Raw genomic sequence first — 18,550 nt, 5'->3', positions numbered from 1 at the left:
AACTGCCCTTTTCTAACCATTGCCAAATCTTGGATCTAAAAGATTAATAACATTATAATATGTATAACAACTAATCTTAGGCAAATAAAACAAAAAATGTATAAATAATTCCAGCTATTTTTCAGAGTAGGTTTACCACCTCTCCACTGCTGCTGCATGAGTTCAGAGACATCAGAATCCACAGAGACGTCAATGCAGTGTATTAAATTGTATTTTATTATAAATCATTTAAAGACAAACAAAAGAAAATGCTTCAGCAGCCTAAACACTGTCATAATGGTTCAAATCAGCCTCAAAACTGTCATATCTGCAGCCCCATTTATTATTTTACACAACCTTCACAATCACATGTACACAAAAAAAAACCTCTGCATGACTGTTTCATTAAAAATGAGTTTTATTACATGGGATTTAGTAGTCCAGACCTAGGTATGGTAGCAATAAACAACTGTCAACTGGGGCTTTGTTACAGAGAACTTTAAACCATGTCACATCAGAAGAAAAAATAAAAAAATAAATTAAAAAAAGAAAACCTATCCATATCAGTCAGCAAAGAAAATCATCTTTCAGTAGTTTTCATGAAGTAAATGAAAACAGTGATAATGAAGGACTGTAAATGAGGTTTAGTCGGGGGGGGGGGGGGGGGGATAATGTCCAGGGATAGAATGAAATTTAAACCACTGGAAGAAGATGCCTGTTTTAAATGAACCAGTTTCTCCAAGTATTTACTAAATGTATTTTTTTCCACAAATAGCTATATGCATAATTTTGCATACTGTCACTGTCCAGCAAAAAAAAACATATATCTTCCAAAATAGTAACTATACAAAACTTTCAGGGGAAATCAATGTAAAAATATTTTATTCATTTCAAGTCATTGTTGAGCATTTCTATTGATCTATTCATCATGGAATATTCATTTAGTAAATTAATAATCCACAAAAGTGGAGTTGCATGTTTTTAATTGGACAGCACTGATATATAAGAAATATGTAGAAAAAAAAATCCCTCTGAGCATAGTGCGCTAACACTTCTAATCATAATACCACTTGGTTACAGGTTTCCACCTCCCTGCATGTACTGCACATTAATGTATTCTTGTACATTATTCAACAAGCCCCTACAAAGCTTTTACTCAGCTCACTTCAGAAGTCCACATCTTTGAGCTCCTTGCGGTGCCCTGCAAGAAAGAGCACTGAACTTTTCAAAGGCAAGACCGAAGAGAAAATCAACTTCTTGGCCACATGGGGGCAGTGTGGGGAGGAGCATAGAAGGGGCAGACACAGGGTCAAAGGTTAGTTAGCTTTGGCACGGAGCTGTGCCCTCTTGCCAGTGACAGCCTGGAAACCTGTTTTGATGCTGGCGACAGAGCAGCGCGAGTGGCATGTCTCACACTGCAAGAAGTAGAGCCTTGTGTCCTTCTGCAAGATGGTGTCCGGAGAGCGGCACGTGTGACACGTCACATATTCCTCTGTGAAACAAAAACAGGGAGGTTAGGTTGTATTCATTTTAAAAAAGGCATTAAAATAAGTAGTAGTTGGCTTCATATGTCTCAGTGGAGACATATGGTTAGTATTACTGAGACTCTAACAGGTGAGTCCACGCTACGTGTAACCAGCAATGATTAATTTGGGGGAAGAAAAACTTGATTACAGATATACTTACTGATATATCTTCTCAAGACATTCTCTATTTGTTTTTGCTGGAATCGTCCTTTAATAACCAGCTGGTTATTTCCATCTATAGAACCACTTCAGGACAGAAATTCTTAGTTGTATTAATTCCACAGACAAATACATATTGTAACTGTAATATTGTACGAAATAAACCTGTGTTTACCATGTTCCCAATTCAGCCAATAAGAAAGCCAGGAGATGTTTTGGTTGACGATGCAAGCTGCAGAAATGAGCAGAGGAAAGCATTAATGATTACATGGTTAGAAACTGACTGCTGAAGTCAAGTTAGGCCTGTCCGGTGAGACACAGAAGGCAAACACACTCACAGTTTACAGATGTCAGTGAAGTTGACGAAAGATGTTTTCTTTGTTCCCACCCTGACGACCTGAGGAGGTTTCATGACAAACTTCCTCTTTTCTCCCGCAACCATGTCAGGATTCTTCTCTCTCATGATGTTAAACACGCGATTCAGAAGCTGTGGAGACATTACATAAATATAAATATCCAAATAGCCAATTATCAGCCAGTCAATCGAACGGTGGTCCGATTAAAAGAATGAAAGAGAAAACATCTTTGGAATTTTTCAAAACCACAGTGACTAAATAAGCCACTTTAGCTGATAGGACGAACGATGCAGCTAACAGTCAAAACATTCAACAGTTCAAAAATTATGGAGTCTAAAAACATTTGAAGATTAACTCATTAAGGGGAGGAGGCAGGATTATGAGAAAAAATATCAGTCTGATTATTATGAGCAAGATTATGATTATATTAATTAATTACTGTATGATTTATCAGTCTGAATGGTAAAATTTGTGATAACAGTTCATACATTTGAGACCTGTCAGTGCAATCATACATTAACCGGGCAGGAACACAAATCAATACAAGCACAGTGGAACCTCTACTAACGAACGCCTATACTAACGAACTTTCCAAGATACGAACAGGGCATTTGAATATTTTTTGCCTCCACCAACGAACCATGACTCTAGAAACGACCCCGAGCCTCCGCCGAGACGGCGGCTGGAAATGGCCACTGACCCCAATCGGCGAGTCTCCCAGCGCTCCCAGACTTGAGTGAGCTTTTAAGAGTAGCAAATTGTAGCTTTAGCAATTTAGCATTAGTGTAAATAGCAGACATTGAAATTCGTGCTAAGTTAAACCGTACCTATGCTTCGTCTCCCAACATTCACCCGCCTACTCTCCGTTATTCCACCCACCCTTCACCTCCCGTCATACAGCCAGTGCCTGTGTTACTCCTCCAGCCAGTCGTCACCTCTTCAAGGTAGCGATATGTAACCAATTAAAACTTTATTTCTTTTTTATTACTGTTACCACTGCATTTCTCTTTTATTTTTAGTCACGCTACATGTATTTTTTTTACTAATTTGAGAGTTTTGTAAACATATATCAGTGACTTTCGGGGTGGGGGCTGGAACGCATTAATTGCTTTTCCATTATTTTAAATGGGGAAAATTTACTAGAGAAACGAACTTTTCTACTTACGAACCGGGTCACGGAACGGATCAAGTTCGTAGGTAGAGGTTCCACTGTATATACAATGTGTGCCTTCATGCGCATATAACGAACTCTATGCCAAATTAACAATGCACTGCACCAGTATTAGTGGTATTAAAAAGGTAATGTACCTCATCATATGTGTAGTCTCTCCCTGACCCTGCCCAAGGCGGACCCGTCTGAGAGCTGAAGGTGATCCCATCTGTATTTTTCCCCTCATCATCCTCCATAGCTGCAAAGAACATGTATGTTGCTTTGTTAGCAGCTTGGTTGCATAAATAACTACATGGTACCTTTGAGAAACTATTGAGAGAAGTAACATGGTAAACAATACACTTCTCAACTTTATTACTAGGATGTATATAATATTTAAAAAATATCAGCTCAGGAAGACCAGAATTCTTTATGTATGTACGTACATCTTTATCTAAAAAATATGTTTTTTGTTAAAATATAATTCTTGGGTTTGTACATTCTGTAAATGTAAAACGAATAATGCAAAATATAGACAATAGTGTATTCAGTGTAGCACATTTTATTACTGTATTAGTGTAGTTTTTAAATTGAATTCCAAATTAGTAATGTATTACATCAGTAATTTCTAGAAGTGCATTCTGATTTATTAATAATGAAAAGATATTTACAATCAAAAGGCTTGCCTACCATCATCTTTCTCGACAATGTCAACCTCGTCTGCAAATACCACCTTCTTCACCTTCACATCGTCATCTTCTAAAAGCTCCAGCTGTTCCCCATCTATTTTCAACTCCTGAAAACCAATGCAAAGATCAGATCGAAATTAATTAGTTTCTGATATCATTGCTACTGCCATAGCTACGGATACATAATACACAAAGCTGAATGCTAACTGCTGAACATACAATTGGTCTTAAAATGTTGTTGCCAATTTCAATTTATGCCAAGTTGGATTCATCTGATACATGGAGGAAAAATTAAGGACTCGAACCAACCTTAAGGCCCTCTTCGACATCATCATTAAACTTTTTCTTAGGCTTCTTTTTCTTTTTCTTCTGGTTTAAGAAGTTTAAATCGTCCAAGTCGTCTGTTAGATCTGTGGAGGAGTAATATTTATATCAAGGTTCTGTCATTTATCAATAACACCAAAACAGATAGATGCACTGCAGCTCTTTTGCAGATTTGTTTGATCTGCCATGAGAAACTCTCAAACACATAGCTGAATGCTGAAGAACCCATTCTACTTTTGTCCTCCTTGTGCAAATATTTACTTTAATATTAAAAACTGTTTTGCTGGAGCACCAAGGATAGCAGTTAAACCTTTAAGCAGTTAACATAACACATCTGGGCAGTTAGGGTTGTTCTGTAAGGCCATGCCTGGCTTCAAATGTATTGGAGCAATGCCGTGCTTCCTTCACACAAACCATTTGGTAGAATCATATTTGGGGATGTTCTAGCTAAAGGGGTGGAATTGTCAAAAATCGTAATCTACATAAATTATCAAGGCCCAAAATAATGGACATACAAGTGTTTGACAGTGCTGATTTTAGCTTCCACAGCATATTTATATTTTGTATAATATTCACGGTGGTGCAGCAGGTAGGTGTCGCAGTCACACAGCTCCAGGGACCTGGAGGTTGTGGATTCGATTCCCGCTCTGGGTGACTGTCTGTGAGGAGTTGGTGTGTTCTCCCCGTGTCCGCGTGGGTTTCCTCCGGGTGCTCCAGTTTCCTCCCACAGTCCAACAACACACGTTGGTAGGTGGATTGGCGACTCAAAAGTGTCCGTAGTGAATGTGTGTGTTGCCCTGTGAAAGACTGACGCCCCCTCCAGGGTGTATTCCCGCCTTGCGCCCAATGATTCCAGGTAGGCTCTGGACCCACCGTGACCCTGAAATGGATGAGCACTTACAGATAATGAATGAATGAATTTTAGTATCCCACCTTTTTTCTTTCCCTCATCCTCCTCAGGCTCAATCTCTCGCTCCTCTCCTCCTTCAGGTTCAACTTCATGTGTCTCCACTTGCTGCGTCTCTTCTCCGAGACCATCCCCTTCCTCATCCTGCATAAATGCCTTCATCTTCTTCTTCTTCTTCTTTTTCTTGGTCATGGTAGGATCAAACAAAATCTGGAGATGGGGCAAAGCAAAGTTATGCTCCTGTTTTTAAAGGGTGAACACTTCAGACTTAGCTGGAAGTGTGTTACCTTTGAGAGAGACTTATGATTTTTCATGGGTTTATGTAACAAAAACAGTTATAATCTATTTTTGCAAATGATATATGGCATTTTCATCCATTCATATCCAAATAAACAATACATTTAAGTGTTATGACTTCAGAATAAAATGTCAGAAATATAAATTACTCATGTACAGGTTTGTCCTATTTTCTTGTCTCAGACTTTGTGCTGTGTGCTAACCATGGCATTCTAAGAAATGTTCCTGTCAATTATTTTAAGTCTGCAAGAAACGTCCAGGGCGGCACGGTGGCGCAGCAGGTAGTGTCACAGTCACACAGCTCCAGGGACCTGGAGGTTGTGGGTTCAAGTCCCGCTCCGGGTGACTGTCTGTGAGGAGTTTGTTGTGTTCTCCCTGTGTCCGTGTGGGTTTCCTCCCACAATCCAAAAACACACGGTGGTAGGTGGTAGGTGACTCGTAAGTGTCCGTAGGTGTCAGTGAATGTGTGTGTTGCCCTGTGAAGGACTGGAGCCTCCTCCAGGGTGTGTTCCTGCCTTGTGCCCAATGATTCCAGGTAGGCTCTGGACCCACCGTGACCCTGAACTGGATAAGTGCTTACAGATAATGAAAGAAACATCCAGGTTATGATATCCACTTTCTATAATACGCTAATTTCCCATGACCTAGGTAAACCTGCTAATGGATTAAATTGTAATTTTATTTGGAGAAATGCATTTAGCTACTTCAAATATTTTTGCCCATTAGTTTTCATACACTGCATTTCAGTTCTAGATGTTCTTTAAATGTCATAGCTACTTTTTGTACAGAACCTAGCTAGCAGGTTCTCCATGTCATGAGTACTTACTAGTTTCTAAGCAGCTCTGTAAACAGTGTGTTATATTCAGCTGTTTCAGCTCAGCAAAAAAGTTCCAGAACTGTCAAAAAAGCCCCTGATTTAAAGGGGGAACTTCACCAATGTTTCTAAATGTCTGTATGAATAAAGGATTAAGATTAAAACAAAGTGGTTTAATATGAATGGATTCAGAGAAACGTAGCTAATTTAAATAAAAAAAAATGCTGGAAAAAAATGACTGAAAAGTTTAGAGCTTCCCTCACAGAAAGTGTGCTGATTAAGACCGGGTTTTATGATATTACTGAAATATGACTTAGTAGTATATGTAAAATATTACTGAAGTCAAGCCAGCCTCCACTTGGAAAAGCTTGGTCAAGCCAGCCCCCACTTAGATTTGGTGGAACGTCGTATTCTGAACATTACGGTAATAGCGTGCAGAGGAACAAATTTCTAAATAAAAGCCAAAAGTCAATGACAGGAAATGTATGTAATAATAAATAATCTTCTAAACAAATAATAAATGGATAAACAACAAATATTTGCTATTTTGTGGAAATGATGAAGATTTTAGGACATGACTCTCAAGTCACTCTGATGTGCCATTTATAAAAAAGGCCCTTTGTGTAGTCCTATGTCTGTAAATTTATTTCCAAATTTAAATAATTATTAAAAAGAAACCTTTAGTTTGCACAGAACAATTTCACTTCATAATCATAGTACAACACCTGATTATGTCACTCAATTAATATAAAGTCATTCTGATGTGTCATTTCAAAATAAAGGCCCTTTGAATTGTCCCATTTCTGTAAATTAATTTCCAAATTTAAATAATTATTAAAAGGAAACCTTTAGTTTGCACAGAACAATTTCACTTCATAATCATAGTACCACATCTGATTATGTCACTCACTGAATATCAAGTCATTCTGATGTGTCATTTCAAAATAAAGGCCCTTTGAATTGTCCCATTTCTGTAAATTTATTTCCAAATTTAAATAATTATTAAAAAGAAACCTTTAGTTTGCACAGAACAATTTCACTTCATAATCATAGTACCACACCTGATTATGTCACTCACTTCATATGAAGTCATTCTGATGTGTCATTTCAAAATAAAAGCCCATTGAATTGTCCAATTTCTGTACATTTATTTCCAAATTTAAATAATTATTAAAAGGAAACCTTTAGTTTGCACAGAACAATTTCACTTCATAATCATAGTACCACACCTGATTATGTCACTCACTTCATATGAAGTCATTCTGATGTGTCATTTCAAAATAAAAGCTCTTTGAATTGTCCCATTTCTGTAAATTTAATTCCAAAATTTAGATCATTATTAAAAAGAAACCTTTAGTTTGCACAGAACAACTTCACTTCATAATCATAGTACCACACCTGATTATGTCACTCACTTCATATGAAGTCATTCTGATGTGTCATTTCAAAATAAAAGCCCATTGAATTGTCCCATATCTGTAAATTTATTTCCACATTTAAATAATTATTAAAAGGAAACCTTTAGTTTGCACAGAACAATTTCACTTCATAATCATAGTACCACACCTGATTATGTCACTCACTTCATATGAAGTCATTCTGATGTGTCATTTCAAAATAAAAGCTCTTTGAATTGTCCCATTTCTGTAAATTTAATTCCAAAATTTAGATCATTATTAAAAAGAAACCTTTAGATTGCACAGAACAATTTCACTTCATAGTCATAGTACAACACCTGATTATGTCACTCATGTAATATGAAGTCATTCTGATGTGTCATTTCAAAATAAAGGCCCTTTGAATTGTCCCATTTCTGTAAATTTATTTCCAAATTTAAATAATTATTAAAAAGAAACCTTTAGTTTGCACAGAACAATTTCACTTCATAGTCATAGTACAACACCTGATTATGTCACTCATGTAATATGAAGTCATTCTGATGTGTCATTTCAAAATAAAGGCCCTTTGAATTGTCCCATTTCTGTAAATTAATTTCCAAATTTAAATAATTATTAAAAAGAAACCTTTAGTTTGCACAGAACAATTTCACTTCATAATCATAGTACCACACCTGATTATATCACTCACTTCATATGAAGTCATTCTGATGTGTCATTTCAAAATAAAAGCTCTTTGAATTGTCCCATTTCTGTAAATTTAATTCCAAAATTTAGATCATTATTAAAAAGAAACCTTTAGATTGCACAGAACAATTTCACTTCATAATCATAGTACCACACCTGATTATGTCACTCATTAAATATAAAGTCATTCTGATGTGTCATTTCAAAATAAAAGCTCTTTGAATTGTCCCATTTCTGTAAATTTAATTTCAAATGTAAATAATTATTAAAAAGAAACCTTTAGTTTGCACAGAACAACTTCACTTCATAATCATAGTACCACACCTGATTATATCACTCACTTCATATGAAGTCATTCTGATGTGTCATTTCAAAATAAAAGCTCTTTGAATTGTCCCATTTCTGTAAATTTAATTCCAAAATTTAGATCATTATTAAAAAGAAACCTTTAGATTGCACAGAACAATTTCACTTCATAATCATAGTACCACACCTGATTATGTCACTCATTAAATATAAAGTCATTCTGATGTGTCATTTCAAAATAAAAGCTCTTTGAATTGTCCCATTTCTGTAAATTTAATTTCAAATGTAAATAATTATTAAAAAGAAACCTTTAGTTTGCACAGAACAACTTCACTTCATAATCATAGTACCACACCTGATTATGTCACTCACTTCATATGAAGTCATTCTGATGTGTCATTTCAAAATAAAAGCCCATTGAATTGTCCCATATCTGTAAATTTAATTCCACATTTAAATAATTATTAAAAGGAAACCTTTAGTTTGCACAGAACAATTTCACTTCATAATCATAGTACCACATCTGATTATGTCACTCACTGAATATCAAGTCATTCTGATGTGTCATTTCAAAATAAAGGCCCTTTGAATTGTCCCATTTCTGTAAATTTATTTCCAAATTTAAATAATTATTAAAAAGAAACCTTTAGTTTGCACAGAACAATTTCACTTCATAATCATAGTACCACACCTGATTATGTCATTCATGTAATATGAAGTCATTCTGATGTGTCATTTCAAAATAAAGGCCCTTTGAATTGTCCCATTTCTGTAAATTTATTTCCAAATTTATATCATTATTAAATGTGAACCATTAGTTTGCACAGAACAATTTCACTTCATAATCATAGTACCACACCTGATTATGTCATTCATGTAATATGAAGTCATTCTGATGTGTCATTTCAAAATAAAGGCCCTTTGAATTGTCCCATTTCTGTAAATTTATTTCCAAATTTATATCATTATTAAATGTGAACCATTAGTTTGCACAGAACAATTTCACTTCATAATCATAGTACCACACCTGATTATGTCATTCATGTAATATGAAGTCATTCTGATGTATCATTCCAAAATAAAGGCCCTTTGAATTGTCCCATGTCTGTAAAATTAATTTCAAATTTAAATAATTATTAAAAGGAAACCTTTAGTTTGCACAGAACAATTTCACTTCATAATCATAGTACAACACCTGATTATGTCACTCATGTAATATGAAGTCATTCTGATGTGTCATTTCAAAATAAAGGCCCTTTGAATTGTCCCATTTCTGTAAATTTATTTCCAAATTTAAATAATTATTAAAAGGAAACCTTTAGTTTGCACAGAACAATTTCACTTCATAATCATAGTACAACACCTGATTATGTCACTCATGTAATATGAAGTCATTCTGATGTGTCATTTCAAAATAAAGGCCCTTTGAATTGTCCCATTTCTGTAAATTTATTTCCAAATTTAAATAATTATTAAAAGGAAACCTTTAGTTTGCACAGAACAATTTCACTTCATAATCATAGTACCACACCTGATTATGTCACTCATGTAATATGAAGTCATTCTGATGTGTCATTTCAAAATAAAGGCCATTTGAATTGTCCCATTTCTGTAAATTTAATTCCAAATTTATATCATTATTAAATGTGAACCATTAGTTTGCACAGAACAATTTCACTTCATAATCATAGTACCACACCTGATTATGTCACTCACTGAATATGAAGTCATTCTGGTGTGCCATTTTAAAAAAGAACTATTGTAAATGATCACATTTCAGCTATATTCACTCCGGATGTTGGAATTGTTATTAAAAGGAATCCTCCAGTTTGCACACACCACTTTCACTTTATAATGAAAGTACACCCCTAAATATATGTCTCTCACTTAATATCAAGTCATTCTTGTGTGCCATTTCAGATTAGGACCACTGTAATCAATCAGATTTAAATTATATTCACTGTAGATGTTGAGATTGTTAATAAAAGGAATCCTCCAGTTTGTAAACACTACTTTTTTACTACTTTTTTGTACTATTGTAGTGTGTCTAATTTGTTCATCCACTCATTACATCCAGATCACATTACTGATATAATGCACGACGCGGTTCCTCAGCGCCTTCAAGAGTAGTCGACTCATGTACCGAGTGATTACTCCAGTGTGAATCGAAGGAACTGGCGTTAGAAGCGTGCTGGAGTCACTCCCTCGCTGGTGGATTACCCCTTCAGGTCCGGGGAATTTTTTTGGGGGGGGGGGGGGTTAAGGGTGGGGGCTGTTAGCCTCCGACTTCAGGACAAGGGAAGTGAGGCTAACAGGGGCGCACCTCTGGGGGATCCATGGTTAAAGAAATCCCTCAAGAGTTCGCCCATCAGACCCCCTAAACCCTTAACAGTTCCAGTACAGGACGTCGTTGCAGGGCCCCCTGCCTCCGTGGACGTTGTCGCAGGGCCCCCTGCCTCCGTGGACGTTGTCGCAGGGCCCCCTGCCTCCGTGGCGTCGTCGCAGGGCCCCCTGCCTCCGTGGACGTCGTCGCAGGGCCCCCTGCCTCCGTGGACGTCGTCGCAGGGCCCCCTGCCTCCGTGGACGTCGTCGCAGGGCCCCCTGCCTCCGTGGACGTCGTCGCAGGGCCTCCTGCCTCCGTGGACGTCGTCGCAGGGCCTCCTGCCTCCGTGGACGTCGTCGCAGGGCCTCCTGTCTCTGTGGACGTCGTCGCAGGGCCTCCTGTCTCTGTGGACGTCGTCGCAGGGCCTCCTGTCTCTGTGGACGTCGTCGCAGGGCCTCTCGTCTCCGTGGACGTCGTCGCAGGGCCCTCTGCTCCCAAGGATGTCGCTGCACTCCCTCCTGATCTCCAGGAGAAGCTTGCAAGCCTCTTGGCACGTCTGGAGGTCTCCGTGAAGGCGGCACCCGCCGCTCCTGTCTCCGTGAAGGCGGCACCCGCCGCTCCTGTCTCTGTGAAGGCGGCACCAGCCGCTCCTGTCTCCGTGAAGGTGGCACCAGCCGCTCCTGGACCCGTGACTGTGGCTCCGGCCGCTTCTGCACCCGTGACTGTGGCTCTGGTCGCTTCAGGTCGTGTCCCCATAACTGTGCCCAGGCTGGTTCCTCAGACTTCCCCTCAGACATTTGCCAGTCCTGGGCATCCCCCAGTTGTTTTGATTCCCATGTCTGTTCCTGTCCTGGTTCCTGTCTTAGTCCTCGTCCCTGTACCTGTGTCTGCCTTTGTCTCTGTTCCCGTCCCTGTCACTGTGTTCGTGTCAGTCCCGGTAAACGTCCTGGTCCCTGTTCCCCTGCCAAGTCTTATCCAGTCCCCTGTTAATCCAGTCCAGTCCACATTTCAGTCTTATGTCTTATCACCTGTCTCTTCACCTGTCTTGTCTTCAGTCCAGTCTCCATTTCAACCCTCTGTCCTGTCTCAAGTCCAGTCTCCTGTCCATTCCCAACACCCAGTCCCGTCACCTGTCCTGCCTCATGTCCAGTCCCCGTATACATCCAGTGTTCAATCAAATGTCCTGTCCCCTGTTCAGTCACTTGTCTTGTCTCCCTTCCAGTCCCATTACCCAGTTCTGCCACATGTTCTGTCTCCATTCCAGTCCCCTGTCCTGTCACCTGCCCATGTCCAGTCTTCTGTCCCTAAACCTGTTCAGTCACCTGCTTCTGTCTCCAGTTCCTAGTCTCGTCCAATCCCCGTTCCCATCCATTGTACTATCCAATGTCAAGCACCCTGTCCAGTTTCCTGCTCCGGTCCAGTCTCATGTGTCCTGTCTAGTCCTTTCCAGTCTCAAGTCCTGTCTCCTTTTCCCTTTTTTCAGTCACCCGTTCAGTCCCGTCTGCTCTCCAGTTTTGTCTCCAGTCCGTCCCCCTCTTCATTCCAGTATTTCATCACCCGTCTCTAGTTCTGTCTTGTCCCGTTTCTGTCCTCTGTCTTGTCCCAAGTCTCTTCTCCTGTAGCCTCCCTTTGTCAGCCTCCTGTCCTGTCCTGTGTCCAGTCTCCTATATCCGGTCCGGTCATGTCCCCAGCTCCTGTGTCTGTTCTGTTGTGTCTGTTGTCCTTGTCTCCGCCCATGTCCCGCCTTTGTTCCGCCTCCTTGTCCGCTGTCCTCGTTATCTGTCTCAGGTGTGTCTTGTTTGTATGTAGTATTTAAGTTCCCTTGTGTCACTTCCTGTTATCGGTCATTTGTTTTGCTCTTTCCCAGTCAAGTCATGTCGTTTCGTTTTGTGTTGTTAACTTCCTAGTCAAGACGTTTCGTTTAGTTTCCCAGTCATGTTGTTTCTTCCTTTTTCATAGTCATATGGTGTTGTTTCTCTCCCACTTCAAGTCAGGTTGTTTTTGTTTCCTAGTCGTTTCATTTTGATTCCAAAGTCATGTCGGTTTGTGTAATTCTCATTTGTAGTCATGTCATTTTGTTTTTCTCCCCAAGCCTTGTCATTTCTTTCCTCTAAGTATCGTTGTTTCGCCTCCAGTGTATCTGTGTCTTGTTTCTTAGTTTGGTCTGTCTCTGTTGTTTTCCTCAATTCATTTCATATGTCTAGTTGTTTCCGTAGTTGCCAGTCTTTGTTTTGTTGTATCTTTTGTTTCATTAAAATTACTGTGTTTTAGCAAGTGCGTCCGCCTCCGTCAGTCTGCCCCGCTAATCGTGACGCCATAGGAGAAGTACTATTGGTTCCATGAAGAACCATCTTTCGGAATATTTTAAATGTGTAAAAAAGCCACAGTCACGGGTGGAGAAGCGGCCGGAGCCACAGTCACGGGTGCAGAAGCGGCCGGAGCCACAGTCACGGGTCCAGGAGCGGCTGGTGCCACCTTCACGGAGACAGGAGCGGCTGGTGCCGCCTTCACAGAGACAGGAGCGGCTGGTGCCGCCTTCACGGAGACAGGAGCGGCGGGTGCCGCCTTCACGGAGACCTCCAGACGTGCCAAGAGGCTTGCAAGCTTCTCCTGGAGATCAGGAGGGAGTGCAGCGACATCCTTGGGAGCAGAGGGCCCTGCGACGACGTCCACGGAGACGAGAGGCCCTGCGACGACGTCCACAGAGACAGGAGGCCCTGCGACGACGTCCACGGAGGCAGGAGGCCCTGCGACGACGTCCACGGAGGCAGGGGGCCCTGCGACGACGTCCACGGAGGCAGGGGGCCCTGCGACGACGCCACGGAGGCAGGGGGCCCTGCGACAACGTCCAGAGGTGCGCCCCTGTTAGCCTCACTTCCCTTGTCCCGAAGTCGGAGGCTAACAGCCCCCACCCTTAACCCCCCCCCCAAAAAAATTCCCCGGACCTGAAGGGGTAATCCACCAGTGAGGGAGTGACTCCAGCACGCTTCTAACGCCAGTTCCTTCGATTCACACTGGAGTAATCACTCGGTACATGAGTCGACTACTCTTGAAGGCGCTGAGGAACCGCGTCGTGCATTATATCAGTAATGTGATCTGGATGTAATGAGTGGATGAACAAATTAGACACACTACAATAGTACAAAAAAGTAGTGTTTACAAACTGGAGGATTCCTTTTATTAACAATCTCAACATCTACAGTGAATATAATTTAAATCTGATTGATTACAGTGGTCCTAATCTGAAATGGCACACAAGAATGACTTGATATTAAGTGAGAGACATATATTTAGGGGTGTACTTTCATTATAAAGTGAAAGTGGTGTGTGCAAACTGGAGGATTCCTTTTAATAACAATTCCAACATCCGGAGTGAATATAGCTGAAATGTGATCATTTACAAAAGTTCTTTTTTAAAATGGCACACCAGAATGACTTCATATTCAGTGGGTGACATAATCAGGTGTGGTACTATGATTATGAAGTGAAATTGTTCTGTGCAAACTAATGGTTCACATTTAATAATGATATAAATTTGGAATTAAATTTACAGAAATGGGACAATTCAAATGGCCTTTATTTTGAAATGACACATCAGAATGACTTCATATTACATGAGTGACATAATCAGGTGTGGTACTATGATTATGAAGTGAAATTGTTCTGTGCAAACTAAAGGTTTCCTTTTAATAATTATTTAAATTTGGAAATAAATTTACAGAAATGGGACAATTCAAAGGGCCTTTATTTTGAAATGACACATCAGAATGACTTCATATTACATGAGTGACATAATCAGGTGTTGTACTATGATTATGAAGTGAAATTGTTCTGTGCAAACTAAAGGTTTCCTTTTAATAATTATTTAAATTTGGAAATAAATTTACAGAAATGGGACAATTCAAAGGGCCTTTATTTTGAAATGACACATCAGAATGACTTCATATTACATGAGTGACATAATCAGGTGTTGTACTATGATTATGAAGTGAAATTGTTCTGTGCAAACTAAAGGTTTCCTTTTAATAATTATTTAAATTTGAAATTAATTTTACAGACATGGGACAATTCAAAGGGCCTTTATTTTGGAATGATACATCAGAATGACTTCATATTACATGAATGACATAATCAGGTGTGGTACTATGATTATGAAGTGAAATTGTTCTGTGCAAACTAATGGTTCACATTTAATAATGATATAAATTTGGAAATAAATTTACAGAAATGGGACAATTCAAAGGGCCTTTATTTTGAAATGACACATCAGAATGACTTCATATTACATGAATGACATAATCAGGTGTGGTACTATGATTATGAAGTGAAATTGTTCTGTGCAAACTAATGGTTCACATTTAATAATGATATAAATTTGGAAATAAATTTACAGAAATGGGACAATTCAAAGGGCCTTTATTTTGAAATGACACATCAGAATGACTTGATATTCAGTGAGTGACATAATCAGATGTGGTACTATGATTATGAAGTGAAATTGTTCTGTGCAAACTAAAGGTTTCCTTTTAATAATTATTTAAATGTGGAATTAAATTTACAGATATGGGACAATTCAATGGGCTTTTATTTTGAAATGACACATCAGAATGACTTCATATGAAGTGAGTGACATAATCAGGTGTGGTACTATGATTATGAAGTGAAGTTGTTCTGTGCAAACTAAAGGTTTCTTTTTAATAATTATTTACATTTGAAATTAAATTTACAGAAATGGGACAATTCAAAGAGCTTTTATTTTGAAATGACACATCAGAATGACTTTATATTTAATGAGTGACATAATCAGGTGTGGTACTATGATTATGAAGTGAAATTGTTCTGTGCAATCTAAAGGTTTCTTTTTAATAATGATCTAAATTTTGGAATTAAATTTACAGAAATGGGACAATTCAAAGAGCTTTTATTTTGAAATGACACATCAGAATGACTTCATATGAAGTGAGTGATATAATCAGGTGTGGTACTATGATTATGAAGTGAAATTGTTCTGTGCAAACTAAAGGTTTCCTTTTAATAATTATTTAAATTTGGAAATAAATTTACAGAAATGGGACAATTCAAAGAGCTTTTATTTTAAAATGACACATCAGAATGACTTGATATTTAATGAGTGACATAATCAGGTGTGGTACTATGATTATGAAGTGAAATTAATCTGTGCAAACTAAAGGTTTCCTTTTAATAATTATTTAAATTTGGAAATAAATTTACAGAAATGGGACAATTCAAATGGCCTTTATTTTGAAATGACACATCAGAATGACTTCATATTACATGAGTGACATAATCAGGTGTGGTACTATGATTATGAAGTGAAATTGTTCTGTGCAAACTAAAGGTTTCCTTTTAATAATTATTTAAATTTGGAAATAAATTTACAGAAATGGGACAATTCAAAGGGCCTTTATTTTGAAATGACACATCAGAATGACTTCATATTACATGAGTGACATAATCAGGTGTGGTACTATGATTATGAAGTGAAATTGTTCTGTGCAAACTAAAGGTTTCTTTTTAATAATTATTTAAATTTGGAAATTAATTTACAGAAATGGGACAATTCAAAGGGCCTTTATTTTGAAATGACACATCAGAATGACTTCATATTACATGAGTGACATAATCAGGTGTTGTACTATGACTATGAAGTGAAATTGTTCTGTGCAAACTAAAGGTTTCTTTTTAATAATTATTTAAATTTGGAAATAAATTTACAGAAATGGGACAATTCAAAGGGCCTTTATTTTGAAATGACACATCAGAATGACTTCATATTACATGAGTGACATAATCAGGTGTTGTACTATGACTATGAAGTGAAATTGTTCTGTGCAAACTAAAGGTTTCTTTTTAATAATGATCTAAATTTTGGAATTAAATTTACAGAAATGGGACAATTCAAAGAGCTTTTATTTTGAAATGACACATCAGAATGACTTCATATGAAGTGAGTGACATAATCAGGTGTGGTACTATGATTATGAAGTGAAATTGTTCTGTGCAAACTAAAGGTTTCCTTTTAATAATTATTATAATTTGGAAATAAATGTACAGAAATTGGACAATTCAATGGGCTTTTATTTTGAAATGACACATCAGAATGACTTCATATGAAGTGAGTGACATAATCAGGTGTGGTACTATGATTATGAAGTGAAATTGTTCTGTGCAAACTAAAGGTTTCTTTTTAATAATTATTTAAATTTGGAAATAAATTTACAGAAATGGGACAATTCAAAGGGCCTTTATTTTGAAATGACACATCAGAATGACTTGATATTCAGTGAGTGACATAATCAGATGTGGTACTATGATTATGAAGTGAAATTGTTCTGTGCAAACTAAAGGTTTCCTTTTAATAATTATTTAAATTTGGAAATTAATTTACAGAAATGGGACAATTCAAAGGGCCTTTATTTTGAAATGACACATCAGAATGACTTTATATTAATTGAGTGACATAATCAGGTGTTGTACTATGATTATGAAGTGAAATTGTTCTGTGCAAACTAAAGGTTTCTTTTTAATAATTATTTAAATTTGGAAATAAATTTACAGACATAGGACTACACAAAGGGCCTTTTTTATAAATGGCACATCAGAGTGACTTGAGAGTCATGTCCTAAAATCTTCATCATTTCCACAAAATAGCAAATATTTGTTGTTTATCCATTTATTATTTGTTTAGAAAATTATTTATTATTACATACATTTCCTGTCATTGACTTTTGGCTTTTATTTAGAAATTTGTTCCTCTGCACGCTATTACCGTAATGTTCAGAATACGACGTTCCACCAAATCTAAGTGGGGGCTGGCTTGACCAAGCTTTTCCAAGTGGAGGCTGGCTTGACTTCAGTAAAATATTGTGCTACTTTGTGCCTAAAGACAAGTTACTTTAACTTAATTTATCCATTTTATTACTTCCAACTTAATTTAACCGTTATCTTCACTACATACAGCCAAAACTCAGTTCACTGGTGGTTGTGGACAGTAAATTCACAGTGAACATTTTTGTAGTAGAGATACTGGAACCCCTGGCTCCTATCACGACCACTATCGACAAATGTTTGTAAGTTTAACATCAGCCCTCTCTTTTACACCATCCCGAATGAACTGCGAAGAATTTTCGGGAACTTAATGATATTTCCCTTTTAGTGAACAAACAATGTTCTGTGACTGGAAGTGTTGATTTATTAGCCCGCGAATTTTCCGTTCCACCTTAAATGCCAAAGCAGTTCCATTGTAGTGCGTATAACTGCTGCACCATTTAAGATGGAACTGGAAATTCGAATAAAGCGCAGATACCGCTACAAAAATTAATGTTAACGTTACATCAAAGGGCCCAGGTCACAAAACGCTTTAAACAGAAGCCGTACAGAACATGTCAACAGTCTTCTCCACTCACCTCATCATCCGACATGGCTGCTGTAAATAATTATGCTCTTTCTGAGTGATTTATCGATGTTTGTCAAAAAACAAAACAGTGAAATGTACTAGAACACTTTCCCTGTGCGTATCTTGCATCAGAAAACAGCTCTTCACTCCGCATGCGCTGTCCAAATGATCGTAGAGGTTGTGTTCCAATCATGCTCCTTACAACCTGCACACTTCCCC

The 18,550-nt window shown here is 38.0% G+C and overlaps 1 protein-coding gene across 1 annotated transcript; it reads right to left on the bottom strand.

The window, feature by feature from the left end:
• Positions 1-203: 203 nt before the first annotated feature.
• Positions 204-18,503, bottom strand: LOC136666153 (eukaryotic translation initiation factor 2 subunit 2-like). The gene is made up of 9 exons (XM_066644192.1): positions 18,342-18,503; positions 5,117-5,300; positions 4,169-4,269; positions 3,861-3,966; positions 3,329-3,429; positions 2,003-2,151; positions 1,840-1,896; positions 1,666-1,751; positions 204-1,471 (listed from the first exon to the last, which is right to left on the bottom strand). Exons 1-9 carry the CDS (start codon positions 18,354-18,356, stop codon positions 1,296-1,298), a joined length of 975 nt encoding a protein of 324 aa, XP_066500289.1. The 5' UTR covers positions 18,357-18,503; the 3' UTR covers positions 204-1,295.
• Between the last annotated feature and the right edge of the window lie 47 nt (positions 18,504-18,550).

This window comes from Hoplias malabaricus, chromosome 14 (assembly GCF_029633855.1).
Source record: "Hoplias malabaricus isolate fHopMal1 chromosome 14, fHopMal1.hap1, whole genome shotgun sequence".
In the NCBI taxonomy this organism is placed as follows: domain Eukaryota; kingdom Metazoa; phylum Chordata; class Actinopteri; order Characiformes; family Erythrinidae; genus Hoplias; species Hoplias malabaricus.
Note: the sequence above shows the minus strand (reverse complement) of the source record. Positions and strands in the feature narration are given on the sequence as shown.

Bases quoted from the DNA above. Each gene is read 5' to 3' on its own strand.
- LOC136666153 (XM_066644192.1), bottom strand. The intron at 4,270-5,116 runs GTGGGATACTAA...ACTCCTCCACAG, and splicing joins GGATGAGGGAAAGAAAAAAG to ATCTAACAGACGACTTGGAC. The intron at 2,152-3,328 runs GTACATTACCTT...ATGTCTCCACAG, and splicing joins GAGACTACACATATGATGAG to CTTCTGAATCGCGTGTTTAA.